The sequence below is a fragment of the Phycodurus eques genome, chromosome 10 (assembly GCF_024500275.1).
Source record: "Phycodurus eques isolate BA_2022a chromosome 10, UOR_Pequ_1.1, whole genome shotgun sequence".
Classification (NCBI taxonomy): domain Eukaryota; kingdom Metazoa; phylum Chordata; class Actinopteri; order Syngnathiformes; family Syngnathidae; genus Phycodurus; species Phycodurus eques.
The window spans coordinates 21,673,621-21,691,606 of record NC_084534.1 but is presented as its reverse complement, the minus strand read 5'-3'; the positions used below and the strand labels follow the sequence as shown (position 1 = coordinate 21,691,606).

At 41.2% G+C, this 17,986-nt stretch overlaps 2 protein-coding genes across 3 annotated transcripts; both read right to left on the bottom strand.

Moving 5' to 3' along the window:
* Window positions 1–3,941, bottom strand: LOC133408778 (cytokine-inducible SH2-containing protein-like). Its single transcript, XM_061688001.1, has 3 exons — window positions 3,766–3,941; window positions 2,710–2,811; window positions 1–1,037 (listed from the first exon to the last, which is right to left on the bottom strand). The coding sequence occupies exons 2-3, from the start codon at window positions 2,807–2,809 to the stop codon at window positions 544–546; spliced, it is 594 nt and encodes a 197-aa protein (XP_061543985.1). The 5' UTR covers window positions 2,810–2,811; window positions 3,766–3,941; the 3' UTR covers window positions 1–543.
* Window positions 3,942–6,931: 2,990 nt separating this feature from the next.
* Window positions 6,932–16,368, bottom strand: LOC133408776 (twinfilin-2-like). Of its 2 annotated transcripts, none has more exons than XM_061687998.1 (12): window positions 16,066–16,368; window positions 15,768–15,979; window positions 13,620–13,697; window positions 13,358–13,536; window positions 11,778–11,873; window positions 11,599–11,703; window positions 11,503–11,517; window positions 11,363–11,398; window positions 10,026–10,145; window positions 9,778–9,928; window positions 8,091–8,212; window positions 6,932–7,528 (listed from the first exon to the last, which is right to left on the bottom strand). In XM_061687998.1, the coding sequence occupies exons 2-12, from the start codon at window positions 15,790–15,792 to the stop codon at window positions 7,361–7,363; spliced, it is 1,095 nt and encodes a 364-aa protein (XP_061543982.1). In that variant the 5' UTR covers window positions 15,793–15,979; window positions 16,066–16,368; the 3' UTR covers window positions 6,932–7,360. The 2 variants fall into 2 exon arrangements, with proteins under 2 accessions (XP_061543982.1, XP_061543983.1); XM_061687999.1 differs by having other exon boundaries at window positions 15,768–15,959.
* Between the last annotated feature and the right edge of the window lie 1,618 nt (window positions 16,369–17,986).

Below are 17,986 nucleotides of genomic sequence, written 5' to 3'. Positions count from 1 at the left end.
ACCAGTCGGCCATGCCTTTGTTTATTTGTCAAAAATGCACTGGAAAGGACAAACACAGTACAGTGTTTTAGACTACAGTTGATCCCCGCGATTCGTGGGGAGTAGGAAAATTCTGGAATTAGCAGAGAAATACCACCAATAAGCATTTTCTTTGGAAAAACAGGGGTTTAAAAAAATGGAAAAAATAATCCGTGATCAGGTGAATCCATAGGTGCTGACCCGTGAATATGCGGGGCTCCACTGTATATAATTCCACATGTAAGTAAACAAAGGGTTTTACAGTGTTTCACATAGCGTAATCTGCTTGCCATTGATGGCCAAAACATTTATTTTGCAAAACGAAATAGGCTTGAGGATAGTGACAGAAGCCTTGTGTCTCAAAATGAAACAAAGCAATTCAGGAGGACAACAGTAGTATGACACTTTTTTTTTTTTTTTCCATGAGCAAATGTTAGAATAATCTCACAATACCGACTGCCTGGGCTCTCAGATGAAGTGAGTCGATGACCCCGCATGTATCCCCATCTCAGCCTACTGAGACCCTCAGATGTGGAAAGGGTAATCATGCAAGTAGTCCAGGAGAGGCTTCGGGAGGGGCAGTTTGTCGGGGCAGTTTGTATTTTGGTTGATGGTGAGGCGTGCCAGGTGCTGCAAACGTGGGAAGGTCTCTGGCCTGCGTAGGGGACGCATCAGCTTCAGAATCACAGCGCTGTCCTTGGCGGGGGGGAATTGGACATGTTTGTCCCCGATGGACGCCGTCTGGCCTTGCGGTGCGTGTCCCGAGCCAGTGTAGCGCTGGATGAGACTGACGACGTTGGGGAAGGACTGCAGGTGAGGCAGCTCAGGACTGAGGGAGTCCAGCCAGAAAGAGCCTCTCTTGTACTGTATTCGGACACTGGTCGGTCCACAGTGGGTCATCACTGACAGCGCCACCATGTATTTAGGATGACTGCTGTCCCGCACCAGGAACGTGCCTTCAGACTTGGCCAGGAGTTTGTCCCGAGCCTGTCTCGCCGAGATGGAACCCCAGTACCAGCCTGCGATGACAAGATTGCATTTAAAATCACTCATTCACTGCCATTGACAGCTTTTGAAGTCAAATATCCATGTTAACTGGGAGGGCTGGCAGTGAATGAGTTTTAATCACCAGTCAGATTGATTATTGTAATTCCCTGCTTTCTGGTGTTCTCCCCCACACACAAAAAAAGAGTATTTGAAGTTTACAAATATGACCGAATTGAGCCGCACGTTTCCTGACGAACATCAGAAGGTGAGAGCCCATTACACCAATTTTAAAATCTCTGCATTGGCTCCCTGTTTGTTTCAGGATCAATTTTAATGACCCTATAAAGTAAATTCAGAGATTTCCAAATACAGTATACATGTTTGAAGATAATTACTGGAAACGTTTGCAAAGACTGAGAACTGTTTAGTATTGAATTTTGGAGATACTGTATAGAGTTAAATCGTTTGTCACCATTTCAGTTTTCCAGATTTTTTTCAGTGGCTAAAACAGCGCCCAGTGACACACTTGGGCATGAGTTGCCTCGCCCCACTATAAAAGAACAGGACCTTTTTTCTATCAGTTGTGAGTTATTTAGTTATAATTTCTATCACTACACCGTGCAGTTAGCGACGCGTATGCCAAGAAACATGTATCTAACCTGCATGCCACAATTTACAGAACAGCTCAGTGTTTTTATTTAAATTCCCAAGTGTTACATATTTTTGGGCTGTATTTTCATAGACAGCGCATCCGCAGCGGATCCTGATTTTTGTGTGCCAGTTTGGCAGGCCAGTCTGCGCCAAGCTGGGCGTTGCAGCGCGGCAGAGTGGGTGTACTTGGACGTGCACCTCGGGGCGTGGCAATGTGGTGGCAGAAAGTCGATCTAAATTCACCACTGCTCAGACCACGCCTAACTGCCGGTGCACGCCAGACTGCAGGTCCAACGAGATTTTGGTGAATTTGATCGTCACACAGGCAGATCGATATTGAGCTCCGCGGGAATATTTTAAGTCGCACGGCGATTATCACCAGTTCATTCTGTATAGTCGCTCACATTGTCTGTTGCCACAGAGCAGTGACAATGCTCCACTCACGCACGGATCACTGCAATTATGCATTGTCCTCTTCCGCACAGAGATGTTGTGAGACGAAGTGTGCTGCACCCCCCAACCTGCCATACAGTCAATGACATTCTTATGTATAATTGGTGATGCATTGCGTAACTGGTAGTGTCATCGTTAACATAGCTGACCATCCCGCTCTTGGCGCGAGCTTGATTTTTGGTCCAATGTGATGAGAACCACAGAACTGAAAATGGAAATGATTTGGACATGGGAAAGTGCATGTCTCTGTCCGACAATAATTTAACAGTCAGTCGACAACGATAATAATAAATCTAGAACAGATTGTACACCAGAATGTAAGCTGCATGAAGAAATTCCCCCCGGTTCACTTGTGCACACCCCACAAAGTGAGTACTGTACATGTTCTCTTGTTTTTAGAGAAATTCTTCAAGATGAGGCAATTCACCTTCCAGTTATCCTCCACTTCCTCTTACCAAGGGTTAGTACACGTTTATTGTTTTTACCATTAACAACAATTCATTTATTTTGACACTTGTATGATATGTTACGATTGCCTGCACAGTAAATAAGTGCTTTATGATACAAACAGATAGAGGTAGATACAAAGATGTGAGGTACCTGACGTGTGTAAATAGTGGAAGGTGGTGGCGATGCAGGACATATCCTCATCATGTGGGCTGCATGGACCGGGGTCCACAGGATGGGCCGTGGTAACCATGTCTGACAGGACATTCGTACATGTTAGCAACATACACTCTTCATGGCTCTATACACACCAGTGGTTCCCAATAAGTGTGGCGTGGGCACATCAGTGTGCCGTGAGAGACCATCAGGCGTACAGCTGGAAATGATCCAATTCCACTTTATTGGTCCGAAAATATTGTATTTATGGGTATGGTTATGTAGGCGGCACGGTGGACGACTGGTTAGAGCGTCAGCCTCACAGTTCTGAGGACCAGGGTTCAATGCCCGGCCCCGCCTGTGTGGAGTTTGCATGTTCTCCCCGTGCCTGCGTGAGTTTTCTCCGGGCACTCCGGTTTCCTCCCACATCCCAAAAACATGCATGGTAGGTTAATTGAAAACTCTAAATTGCCCGTAGGTGTGAATGTGAGTGCAAATGGTTGTTTGTTTGTATGTGCCCTGCGATTGGCTGGAATCCAGTTCAGGGTGTAGCCCGCCTCCTGCCCGATGATAGCTGGGATAGGCTCCAGCACGCCCGCGACTCTCGTGAGGAGAAGCGGCTCAGAAAATGGATGGATGGATATGGTTATGTATGACATCCAGAACAAATAAATACCTTTCCATTAGATCATGTAATTAATCCGGAATATTTACTTTTTGTGACATTTTCGTTTGGGATTTTTATATGATGTTAAATATGTGCCTTGGCTCAATTTAAAACAAATAAATAACACTTTATTGTGTTGTAGACTACAAGCCACACGTGAAGTCGTGGAAGAGTTTAAATCAGCCTTAAAATATTATTAATAGAAAAGCACCACAAATACATCAGTAACAACATAAACAGCACATTCAAAGATACAAACCCCAAAGAATATAAAAACGAAGATCAACATTTCACAATGTTACCACATAAAACTGTATATGACTGTAGAGTTGAACACGAATAAGAAACACCTTTGTAATATTTGAATTTGCTGGTAATCATCTCACCTTTGACCACGATTAATCATAAAGTTTGAAGAAACAATCACGACAAATAGCTCCTGTGGCTCCTAATTCACTGAAACACGAGCGCAGAAAACAAGTGAGACCGCGTTAAGCTGACAAAAGGTTCCAGGAATCTTGTTTCCCAGAAAGGTTTTGCGTTTCAGTGCGGCTGACACGCGGTGAGTTGAACGCTGCCCTAACTGCACTTCCTGCGCATTTCAAAATAAAACAATGACAGCGACGGATGTGTATTTTTCACATGACAATTCCTCATAGCTGTCAGAAAAAAAAAAAAAAATATATATATATATATATATATATATATATATTTGTTGTTGTTATTGATTTTTTTCATTTTTGTAGTTTGAATTTGACTTTCTGAGTTTAAATGTCTAACATTGACCAAAAACCATTAGAGTTCAATATCCGGTTTACACACATTACGTTCCATTGGTAAAGCGTTACTTGAAAAAAAACAACAACAATCTGTTAGAAATTCAAACTCATAAATTCTAAATTAAAATCAGAATCTCAAATTTTAAAACTCGGAAATTTTAATTGAAACAGAGAAATTCTAATTCAAACTGAGATAGCACAGATCGACTTTCATACCAGGAAAATGTCTTCAAGCGTAGGCCCGGAACATCATAACCAAAGCATGCATTATAATTCAGTCACAAACATTTTGTCTGACTGTCAAAATACTTGCACTTGTCCTCATGAGGGTCACAGGTGACCCACTCACGTACCAGCTGACTTTGGGTGAGAGGAAAGGTACACCTAGACTGGTTGGCAGCCTATTGTAAGGCACATATAGACACACAATGATACCAATGGACAATTTAGAGCAGGGGTGTCAAACTCTTTTTTAATTTGTTTTGTTTATGCGGGGACCTCATCGTAGATATGGTCTAGGCATGAAACCAACCTGTTGCTCGCAAATACTCACTTCTGTCCTGAGTCTAGCCTCCACTACTCTTTCCCATAACTCCATTGTGTGGCTCATTAACTTTACTCCTCTATAGTTCCCACAGCTCTGCACATCACCCTTGTTCTTAAAAATGGGCACCAGCACACTTTTCCTCCATTCCTCAGGCATCTTCTCACGCGCTAGAATTCTATTAAACAACCTGGTCTAAAACTCCACAGCCACCTCTCTTAGATGCTTCCATACCTCCACAGGAATGTCATCAGGACCAACTGTCTTTCCATTTTTCATCCTCTTTAATGCCTTTCTAACTTCCCCCTTACTAATAATTGACACTTCCTGGCCCACCACACTTGGCTCTTCTACTCTCCCTTCTCCCTCATTCATCAACTCCTCAAAGTCATCTAGCTAGCACACTACTAGCACCAGTCTACATATTTCCATCTCTATCCTTAATCACCCTAACCTGCTGCACTTCCTTCCTATCTCTATCCCTCTGTCTGGCCAACCTGTATAGATCCTTTTCTCCTTCTTTAGTGTCCAACCTGGCATACAAGTCATCATATGCCTCTTGTTTGGCCTTTGCCACCTCTACCTTTGCCCTATGTCGCTTATCAATGTATTCCTTTTGCCTCTCCTCGGTCCTCTCAGTGTCCCACTTCTTCTTAGCTAACCTTTTTCCTTGTATGATTTCCTGTACTGTGAGGTTCCACCACCAAGTCTCCTTCTCTCCTTTCCTGCCAGAAGATACACCAAGTACTCTCCTGCCTGCCTCTCTGATCACCTTGGCTGCAGTGGTCCAGTCTTCTGGAAGATCCTCCTGTCCACCGAGAGCCTGTCTCACCTCTTCCCGAAAAGCTGCACAACACTCGTCCTGTCTCAGCTTCCACCACATGGTTCTCTGCTCTGCCTTTGTCTTCCTAATCTTCCTCCCCACCACCAGAGTCATCTTACATGCCACCATTCTATGCTGTCTAGCCACACTCTCCCCTACCACTACCTTACAGTTGTTAACCTCCTACAGATTACATCGTCTGCACAATATGTAATCCACCTGCGTGTTTCTACCGCTGCTTTTGTAGGTCACCCTATGCTCCTGCCTCTTCTCAAAGAAAGTGTTCACTACAGCCATTTCCATCATTTTTGTAAAATCTACCACCATCTGTCCCTCCAAGTTCCTTTCCTGGATGCCGTACTTATCCATCACTTCTTCATCACCCCTATTTCCTTCACCAACATGTCCATTACAATCTGCACCAATCACGACTCGCTCTGTCTGGGAAGCTCAGAACTACTTCGTCTAGCTCCTTCCAGAATTTCTCTTTCACCTCAAGGTCGCATCCTACCTGTGGGGCATAGCCACTAATCACATAACACCCTCAATTTCAAGTTTCACCCTCATCACTCGATCTGATACTCTTTTCACCTCCAAGACATTCTTAGCCAACTCTTCTTTTAAAATAACCCGACTCCATTTTTCTTCCCATCTACACCATGGTAAAATAATGTAAACCCTGCCCCTAAACTTCTAGCCTTACTGCCTTTCCACCTGGTCTCCTGGACACACAATATATCAACCTTTCTCCTAATCATCATGTCAACCAACTCCCGAGATTTTCCTGTCATAGCCCCAACATTCAAAGTCCCCACATTCAGTTCTAGGCTCTGTGCTTTCCTCTTCTCTTTCTGCCGAAGAACCTGCTTTCCACCAGTAGCTGAATTTCCACCGGCGCCCTGCCGGTTGACGGCGCCGGTAGTGGACGTTGTTAACCCGGGTCACGACCGATCCAGTATGGAATTCTTTGGATGAACGCTCATATTTGTTTGGCAAAGTTTTAAGCCGGATGCCCTTCCTGATGCAACCCTCTGCATTTATCCGGGCTTGGGACCGGCCTACAGTTTGCACTGTCTTGCGCCCCCCATAGGGCTGCATTTTTAAAGTGATAAGAGTATTCCTAGAAAAATGTGTTGTTTATGTGTACTGTGTATTAGCTTGAGCAGGCGTGAAATCATTTTGTTGACCGATGATACAGTGAATGCCTCAATCAGTTCCCAACTGTGGTGCAATAATCCTGTAGTTTCTGAGTGAGCGCCTTCCTGGAATAGACACACAAACACACACACACGCACACACGCACACACACACACGCACACACACACACACACAGAAAAAAGGACAAAACAGAACAGCCTTGGTGCATGTTATTCACAGACTTTACTGTATATAATGGAGACTTATATCCCGCAAGTACACAGACGCACTATAGGATGAAGAGCATTTTATTGTAATGAACATTCACGTGAAACAGTGTGACTGAGACAAGCGTGAACACCGGTGTTCAATCATGGAGACTGATTCGGTGATAAAATAGGATAATAATCCACCATGCAACAGACATTTTAAAGGCCTTCTCCCTTTCACCAACGACGGTTTGATCTGGATAACTGATGACGAGAGCAAAACAACACAGTGCATTCGGCCTTGCAAATTAAAGTGGGCATATTATGAAAGTTGACTTTTTGCTTTGTTGCAGCTCTTTATCCATGTTTTATTTGGACTCATTTTGGAAAAATTAAGTAGGTACAATCGAAACAGTTTAACTCAATTCGTAAATATAACGTTTCTTTGGGTGTGTTATATTGTATTCGTGTGTGTATATTTGTGTGTGCTTAAATTTCCTCGCCGTTCTCTCCCGCGCCCTTGATAAGGCGTTTGTTGCCCCTCTTGCCCCCCGGTCCACGAGGCTTAACGAACGCTTGCTTCAAGGTGTGCTCCATCGGGTGGACCTCCTCGTACAGGAAGTCTTCTGTAAGGCCGTCGCCACTATCTATCTCCATCTGTACACATGCAAATGGTAAATTCGGATTGGTATCTTCTATTCATTTCGATGAATAAAGTGGAACCTCTATAGTCGTATACCGCTCAGGTGATAAAATATAGAATTTGATACAAATGTCTGGGGGGAAAAAAATTCCCCTCAAGTCACACAAAACTCAATTTCAAAGCGGTGTCACGTGGAAAAGGGCCGTTCTGACAAGTAGAACGTGAGAAGAGAAGACGATGGACTCACATTAAAACCAATCGGACTTCAGCTCTGTCCCAATACTTTTGACCAATGAGAGCATGTAGCAGTGGCGGGCACTATCAGAAGCACTGACCTACATTTGCAACCTAAATTCTAAATTGTATAGCTTTATTGGCCACGATCTATTCTCTTCATTTCGCTCAATTCACCATCTTCTCCACAAGGTTGAGAAACCACAATATAATTGTGTTTTTATCCACCTGCAAATTCGAATGCACGAGATCATCCAAACGTTGTCTGGTGGGATCATTTCTGCACGCATTTCTACTTTAGATTTTTTTTTTTTTTTTTTAGATTACATTTAAATTTTGTACCTTTTTGGTCACTTCCAGCTGGTAATCTTTCTCCACTTCCTCAAGCAGTCTGTTCTTGCAGCTGGAATACAACATCCGCTCCTTTATACTGCAGGTGTACCCAGGCATTGAATATATGAACACTGGAAGGGATATCAAACCATAAAGCATATATTATGTGTTGTTAAAGAGCTTCAATTTAACAGTATGTTACTGTCATTTATTACTGTTGTGGTAGTTTGTAGAACTTCAGTGCATCATACGGAGAGATGTTTTTAATATTCGAACATTCTTATGTAGCTAAATAAAGTCAACAAAAAGTGAGTATTATTATTCTTGACAGAGCTTTTGAATTCATCGTTTCAATCGCATTAGATTGTGCACGTGTACCTGGGGTTGCAAAATTCCAGCAATTTGGGTAAAGTGGAAAACTACATTGGAATTATTGGGAATATTTAGGAATGGCCAGAAATAATTGGGAATACATTGAAAGTTTCAGATTTTGTAGAACACATTTAATACAAATATAATTTTACTGTGCAAAACACACAATTTCCTACCCCACTGTTGATGCCACAAGCCCTGCACGGACAATGCATTCCTCCATCATGTGCACCGATCATTTGCAAAATATTTGGGCCATTTTCATTCCACAAGTAATTGTAATTGATTCAACTACCGTACTATTCGCAAGTAATCTATTGTAGCTGTTAAAATCTATATGAATATATTTATCAGAAAACACATACTACAGTAAATATGAATATTTAAATTGCCATTTACGTACAGTATTCCAAATTGAGTCCAACTTTAATCATTACCAAACATACAGAAAAATTGATGGCTGCGAGGGCCGGTTTGATGTTCTTCACCTTTAATTTATTTATTGTAACATGGTAAAACCAATCCATAAGTGATATGCTGTTTTTATGTACTGTATTTATTGGGAGAAACAAAAAGCTTAGCTCGATGATGAAGCAAAAAGTATTTGTCAAGATTTTAGGGTGGCCAGTGGATCACATGTACTCATTCAGAACAAAACAAAAAAAGAAAAAGTACAATCTCTCCTAAAATGATCTTGACACGACACATAAAGTGGAGCAAAGAATTATTCTTCACACTATTTGCTGCTGTAAATGAATTATTTGTATCCATCAGTGGATTATAAACAGAAATTACAGTATGTTACTATTTTAGTTGTAAATAGTATCTTTGTATATTTGTAAATCTACAAAAACTATCGTCAGCCTGATAGCGTAATTTCCTAAGCCATTTTTAACATAATGATGGATGTAGTGAGGGAAGACAGTTGGTGTTAGAGAGGAGGATGCAGGAGGTACGCTTACATGAAAAAGGATGACACGGTGTGGCGACCCCTAACGGGACAAGCCGAAAGGAAAAGAAGAAGAAGAGTAGTAGACATGAGCAGTGTCAATTTGTTAATTTTAGGATATGCCGCAGGCCACTAAAAAAACGGACGGCTTGCCGTAAATGGCCCCTGGACCGTAGTTTGGACACCCCTGCCCTAGAACATTGAAAGTGTAGTTTTTTCCATGTTTATTGTAAGAAAAAAATAAGAATCTATAAAAGTACGCTCCATATGGCTTCTTATTTAATGCCTGGCTAACTACTCACACTTCTTCTTCCCAAGTGTAAAAGTGAAGGGTCAAGGGGTCAAAAAAACACAGTGAGGGCGCGGCATACTGACCCAGTGCCTCCTGCGTGCGGCCCTGGTGGGAATGTTTGAAGATGAAGAAGTGGTATCTGGGGGAATCTGTGGGGATCCTGTACGGGAGCTCACGGGTCTCTGTTGGTTTGGTGTGCACCAGCTCGATGGTCTCTTTCTCCACATCCAACCTCTGCAACGCAACACGAGCAGGCTTTGTTCAGAGACCAAAGTCACGCGAACACCGGTTTCGCTGCATATTTGCAACAGACGATTGCGTCAGAGCTAACCAGCTGTATGTAGTTGACGCGTTTCTGCTTCAGCTGCTGCAGTGCTCGCTTGGCCTCCTCTTGTAAAGGGAATGCGAGACCCTGAGAGACTCTTTTGTCTATACCAAACTCCACTGGAACCTAACCCACAAACCACCACATACAAACAATGTAAACTGTAGAGAGATGATTTACAGGAAGTCAAAATAATGAAATAAAACTGAGCTAGACAAATTAGTGCATATGTTGGCATGTACAACTACTACTACCAATAGTAATAACAATTGCAATTGTACAACACACTACTGAGCAAACAGACAATTTCATTTCATTTTTTAATTTACAAACTATATGCTAACACTGGCTTTATTGTTAACTTATATTCTTTAAATTGTTATACAGTGGTGCCTTGAGATAAGAGTGACCCAACTTCCGCGTTTTTCAAGAATACGAGCCTTGACTCGAAATTCGAGATACGAGTGCTAGCTGCTGCTCGCAAACTCAACTCGCTTCACGGTACTTAGTTTGGCTCATAGTGAACAAATTATTTTTTTTAAAATCAATAAGTGGCTTCACTCTGTTTGTTGCCACCCACTGTCAAATTAAACGTAAAACAAATAGAATCACGCATTGTGTATTTGAAACAACCGCACAACTTTGCCTTAGGATTCTCTGCTAGTACAACACACAATGCAAAACGCCATAGACGGGCTAACGAAAAACAGCGATAGTCGCGGTGCTATAACCCCTTAAGCAATATTTTTTTTTAACACAAACAGTAATGCAACATATGTACAGACAGATAGTGACACAATACTTACATGCATATATTTTTTATCCTTTGCAAAAAAAACAATTCATATTACGATGACTGCAACTTACTGAGTTGGTTGTGAAACTTTTCTTCATGTTTATTTTTGAATGGGGAAAGATGATTTGAGACAAGAATGTTTTGAGATACTCGCAAGTCAAGGCACCCCTGATTTGTTGATTTATTGTACAGAGCCTGCTGAGGTTTAGTTTCTCAAAAAATAGTATCGATAATACTGTAGGTAGAAAGATTGATAAAATACAGACTAGACTACTACTACACAGTACAGTGAGTGAATATGTAATACAGCGAGAATACTGCATGTGGCACAATATTGATATATATTTTTTCAAAGTCGTATTTGCATTCTAAACAGTAACACAAGCTTTAATTATAATTATTATTATTAGTAGTAGCAGTAGTTGTAGTATTTCATCATTTATGTATTTTTATTTGATTATAGTTTTTTAATTATTGTATCAAACTGCTGAGGTTTGTTTTCTTTAAAGCAAATACAGTATATACAATGTATAAAATAGTTACATACCCTTGCACGTGGAATCCCAATTCGTCTACGCTCATCCTGCGAACAATAAAATAAAGCTTGTATAGCTCATAATTCATAACCCACACGCATGCGCACGCACGCACCCAAGTAAAAAAGTAGTCGTTATAAAATGAACTCACCCATACAACTTTATCCTACAGAGAAAAGATGCACACTCAGTTGTTTTCACATTCCCACTTCAAATTGAAATACACTTCTTCCCTTTCTAACTTCACCTCTGTGACCCGAATTCGTTGGAGCTCTTGTTCAGCTGCTGTGAGAGGCGCCGGAGAACAGCAAGAGGTCATGTGACGCAGGTACCCCTGGAAGCACACGTCTTCCTACCAATACAGACAGAAGAAAGTTACTTTGGAGGGGGGGGGCATCGTCCATCTTTTTTTTTTTTTTAACTAACCTCGACTGTGCCAAACAGCTCGTCTTTGATGTGACCTCCTCCGAACTCTTTCTTCAATGTGGCACGAGTGGCAGCGTAAACCATCTTCTCTCTGACCTGCACAGTGCATATAGATATACTATTGTTACGCTACACCACATATACAGACAAATATGTACTTTATACTACTAGGAATGCTGTAAGGTAACAAAAATGTTGGAAAAAAGCCTCCTTGAACAGCTGAATCAGAGGCAGTTGTGTGCTGAGGTTCAGTGCTCATGCACATTCACACACTCGTACAAGCATCACACAAGGCGCTATAGGATAAAGAGCATTTTATTGTAATGAACTATACTCTATCAAGGCACGCTCCGTCTGTCCAAGTCCACAATGCATGCGCAAATCACACTCCATTAAAGAAAATCCTTTGGTCAAAATGAAAGCCAAGCTGTAAAGTTAAATTGCAGGAAAAAAAAATCAAAAATCATAAGCTGAAAATGTTCAACAATTTCAATAAAAAATAAATTAAATAAATGTGTGACAGCTATGTTAATTTTTTTTCAGTGTCTCCACTGTAAATGCATGTTACACGATGATATTTGTATTTACAAATTTGGGGAGCCTGAGAGCGGAATGGGAACCGCTACCAACTCGTTAATGCAGTTGCGTACACTGCGGTCTGCAGGGTGCAATTTCCTTCTCAGATTAACCTTTGCGTTCACGTGTTTTTAAGTCGACAGAGTGATGTGCAAAGCAAACGTGACATGGCATCATGCACATGCAGATTCTGACTTGTTTATGCCACTTCTGCATTGCCGAATTACAGTAAGAAGAACTACGGTGGCTTAAAGGGTCAAAAAGGCATGACACTGGACCGATGGGCCTAAATAGTTTACCCACATTACACCACTGATCTGATCAGGTTGTTACTCCTTGCCAAGGATCCTCATTGCCTTGACATGTCTTTGTACTATCAGTCAATACGTGCTGTGTTTGTGTGTTCATACGAGTGTGTGTGTTTGTATCGGTGTGTTTGTATTTACATGTGGGGATGGGCAGGGTGAGTTTTTTCTATATTTCCTGCTAGTTATGCATGAAAAGACCTATATACGTAAATAAAGTTTGACTGATAAATTGATTGAAGAAACCGTATTAAGACTGTAAGTACTGATACGAGTTTTAAAAATCATGTGCATATAAAAAATAGTAAAAACGGGTCTGTTTTGAAATATCATTGCAGGAAGATATAATACATTTAGTGCAGTTAAAGACTAAAATGGTGCACAAAAAGGCTATTGTTGGATATGTGTGACTGACGCATTCATTGTTCTTCTGGTTCCCAGCAAGTCATTGTGGAACACACAGACAACAAACCGTTTTATCATTCTCATCTATGGGCATTATAGAGCATAATTTCGAGAGCTACCCACATATTCCTTTTTTGCTGCCTTATGAGTCGCCCAAGCAAAATCATTTTAGATTTATACATGAGTCATATGTCTATGTTTGGTAACTGTTTTAACCTCATTGCTCCTTTCACAATCTGCCTGCTGTTCTTTGACTATGTGATACGGTATTCACGATGCATCCTCGGGACATACTGGTGACTGGTCAGGTGACCAGGCGATGAAGATCCACTCGTATCCCAGTGCATTCTGGGAGTCCAGCCGGTAGAGGATGTAGCACGGCTGCTGTGGCGTGAGCAGAGGTAATAGGAAGTGGTCATAGTCCATGTCCCAGCTTTGGGCTGGATTCCCGCTCGACTCTAGCACCAACTCCTCTGCGGACAAAAATCGAATATTAAGTTAGCTAATGTCTCCAAATCCCGAAGATGGATCCTTTAAATAAACACGCTGTGTTTACCATTTTGGATGACGATCTTTATTATCCTGATGGGACCTCCCCTTGCTTGGGCCAGGAAGTCTTTAAGCTCCGATGTTGCTAACGTGATCAGAAATATAGCAGACAAAATGTAAAAAAGTACCTCGACTTACGAGTGCCCCAACTTGTGAGTTTTTTCAAGATACGATCTTTTGCCTTGACTTGCGAACAATGACTCGAGTTACAAGTGCGCGTCAGACCCTCCAAAACTCGAGCAAAGTGGAAAAAAAATTGAGGCGAAACCTTTTACGGAACCAAGGTTCACTGACAAATCGGTTTTGGTTTGCAAACAAACGATTCCAACAAATATTGCTTCGGTTCCCAGACATATGCTTCCTGACATCCACGTGGAGCACTCACTCGTGCTTTCTATCACACAGCGTAAACGCGATTCACTCCGCACGTCGCGTTATTTCAGGTGCACAGTAATCCTCGTTTATCGTGGGAGTCACGTTCCAGACCACCCCTGCAATGGACGAAATCCGTGAAGTAGCAACCAAATATTTATTGTATTATTCATATGTATTTTAAAGCTTCCTGCATGGATGGTAATACCGCCATACAATATAGTGCATGTATTATTTTTTGCAAGTAACCCATCGTCACATTCTACACTATAGTGCCTGTGATGTTGAACGCATAGATCTGGCCTATTGAGTGACAGGGGGACGTACTGTTGACTGGCTGTTTACTGGCTTTAGCGTTACCGTTGTGTTTACTGTATTTTGTTACTGTTTGTTCAATAAAGTAATTGAAAGAGTACCAGCTGCAGTTTCCATCCTAACCAACTGTTATGGATTTCAATTAGTTCAAATTAGCAGTGGTAGGCTACTGAATATCCAGTTAGCTAAGGATGTTTGCTTCAGACGTGCAGTTATGTAACTTAGGCCAGTTTTACTTTGGAATAGGCACATTCCACTTTAGCGTTTTTTTATGTGAAATGATCCGAAACTTTGGACATTCTCTGTCTTTACGCTCTTGCCCCCTGGTTACGTGAGTCTGCAGTAACAGTCCATGTGGATAAATAATCACCATAAAATCCCGCACTATAGCAAATAAGATATAAGTACAGTTTGAAAACAAAAATCTGCGATGCACTAAAGCCACAAAAAAAGTCAACCGCCATAAAGCAAGGGATGACAATTAGCAAATTAGCCCTTCTTGAGACTTTTCATATAAGTTTCATATGTGAATTAGGAAATATAATTCAATAACAGTTTAAACACTTCTGTGTAATGGTTGAAGAAACCCAACAAAAGAGCGACTTACAATGCATGTTCTCATTAATTATGTAATTTTAACACTTTGTTCTCAAAGTAGTTTTTTTTCCCTTCTTTTCATTGTGGCCATAAAACTCTATGACGTAGCCGTGTCCACTACTTCGTACACATTTTATATTGTTTGTGCAGTTTAAGAATGAATCTGATTCAAGTAAATGGGACAGTAAGAGAGCATACTTAAGCAGTAACTGCCGCAGCATTTTTTAATATATAAAAATGAATCTATTGAACATTGCGTGAGGTAAAACTGGTGAAATGAGAAGCTGAGACGCCACAGTGACAACATGTGATCCGGGCCGGAGTCACACTACCCCTACAAAGCGGCTCAAACTAAAACGTTAAATGATGAAAAAATATAGGGTTGAAATCATTAAAAACATCCACTTGAATCCCTGAAATCCAGACCCATGAGTTTGGTGCTGAAAACTAGATCTGCAGATGTGTTATGTGTCACCATGGTTACCAAACACAGCGCTCTTATGAATGATGTATGAAAAGGTGAGAAAGGTGAGAGAGGTGTGCTTCAGGCCAACCATCCCTCTGTGCTCCTGTTACCAAATCCCATAAAATGTATTCTGTATATATGCAAAACCCTTAAAATAAGGAATACAAATGTCTGACATTTAAATTGCTCTTAGTCCTCATTGGCATTATGAATTATTTTTTTCACAGAAAGTAAAAGTCACACTCCAATGTGAGCTTAACATTTAAAGAAATATAGTTTCAAAGAATGTTATAGGAAGATAGAGATGTGAAGTCACGTGAGGTTGAATTCCTTGCATTAATACACGAGTAAAGAAGACAATAAAAGTAACTAAATTGGAAACTGTGGAAAAACATGCAAAGATACCATTGATCCCAGTTTGGTGTGACATGTTTTGGCAGTCAGCAGTCAGTTTCACGGAAGGAGCCGCTCCAGATCTCTCTTTCCTCGCTCTTCGGGCTCTGGAGGAAGTTTGGTCGTCCTCTGATGGCAGACGGATGGACCCACGCGCACCAAGTGACACCAACTCTCAAGGGGGACGCTGGAGATTCTTCACACCTGAAATGCAATATGCGGAACTGGGCGGCGGATGAGTAATAGTGCGCCTGTCAGTGGATATGGCAGCCTGACCACTGATCTAACCCCCCCCCCCAGGATCACTGACCAGAGCCAAAAGAGTTTGCCGGCCTGGCTTGGCGATCCACAGGTGTGCCCAGGCGTTGTTCTCGTGTAGCTTACCTGTAAGGATATTTTATCGCTCCTTCATAAACTCACCATCAGCTGCATCTTCTCAAATTCAAGCACACAGAAATGTGACACCGGGCAAGAATCTGACCGTTTCAAAATTGCTCTATGGACCAAAGATAGTGGGCGGGTGGGGGCAGGGGGGGGGGTGCATTTAGTACTGAGCTTTCAAGTATTACATTGCATTAAAGACCCTTTAAACTGAATTCAGAGATTTGTTTCTCCATACATCATACTGTACATTTGACTTGCTGAAAATATGCACAAAGAATAAGAAAAAATTGTGGACAGTTTTCATGATTTCTTGCAGTGCTTCACGCGTCCCCCCCCACAATATAAAAACTGGAGCGCCTTCATTCACATCAGCAGTTATCTGGCGCAATTGCAAGTTGCTTAGTTATTATTACTGGACTCATTTCCACCACTATAGCATGCATTTAGCTAGGTAGCTATGCCTGCACCCCGAAAATGCATCTTATCTGTATGCCACAATTTACAGACCAGCTCGATGTTGTTATTTACATTTCCCAACAAGGAGGTGACACCACGGACAAGCCCGCCGCCCGTTCGGTGGCCGAGAGGAGCCTCAGAACCGTGTTAGCGCATAAGCTAGCTGGTAGCTAGTGTCTCGTCGAGACGTGGAAAGCACCGCAACAACCTGGCTATATTCCAGCCACCAGAGGCTTTAAGCGGATATATTTTTGCTGCTACAACGTGTAAGAATGTGTAAGCATAAGAAAGTCTCTCGACAAAATAGCTTCCATTTTTCAGTAGCTTGTTGGCATTCTGCGGACACGCCCACAAAGTTGAGAGTGGAGACAACTGCTTGATTTTTCACGATTTTGAAGCCTATTTTTTTTATACTTGGTAGCTGTATTTATTTGCGTTGTACATTGCATTCTTCTCCTTTTATAATCAAGATTGTCGACTAGCTGTCGAGTTAGCCATATAGTCGAATGTCAACTGAGCAGACAGCTTGCGCAGCCTTCCTTATACATTCCCAAATCAATATATACAGTAAAAACACACTCCCACTGTACATCATTCCTATGCACATTCACACACACACACAGGGTGCAAAAGGGGGACCGCACACCAAGCAGGTTGGGGTCAAATGCTTTGCAAACTAGCATCGCTATCAAAAAATCTAATTATAAATTAACACAATGTGCTCATTCACATTTACTGTATGGGCACACACACAAAAGTGTGTACTAGCGAGGTTACCTGTGACAGGATCGTGTATTATTCATTCAGTGGTGAGTACATAACCCAAGCATTCATACATTTTTTATATGAACAGCCTCTCACCCTTACACACACACACACACAAAGATTCAAGCTAATGAAATATGGTTGAGGATAACCTCTTGCACTTTTAAAATTACAAATGTTTTAGTAATCAAAAATCTTTTTTTTTTTTTTTTTTAAATAGAGCTGAATTTTTTTTTTTTTTTATAAATACCAATTTATAAAAATCAACAGTTGGGCAATTTGTTGGTGGATAAATAATTGACTTGCCCCTGTCATAGAAGTCCAAAAGTAGTAGTATTTTTTATTTTATTTTGTCAAATCTGCTTGAAGCAATATTATATTATTATTTCAGTATATATCACACACAGATCACAAAATTGTTTATCTTTCGTCTGTGGGAAGATTTTGAGGACGTATTATCTATTATTTAAGTATTGTTTTTTTTTTTATTTTGGGGAAAATGTACATCAAGTATTGACAATTAAGATTTTTTAAACATAATTTGAAGTCAACAAAACTAAATATTTATCTTTTGTCAGTGGAAAGGTTAATCCTTATGTATGATTTGCAGTTTTTCCAATAATCAT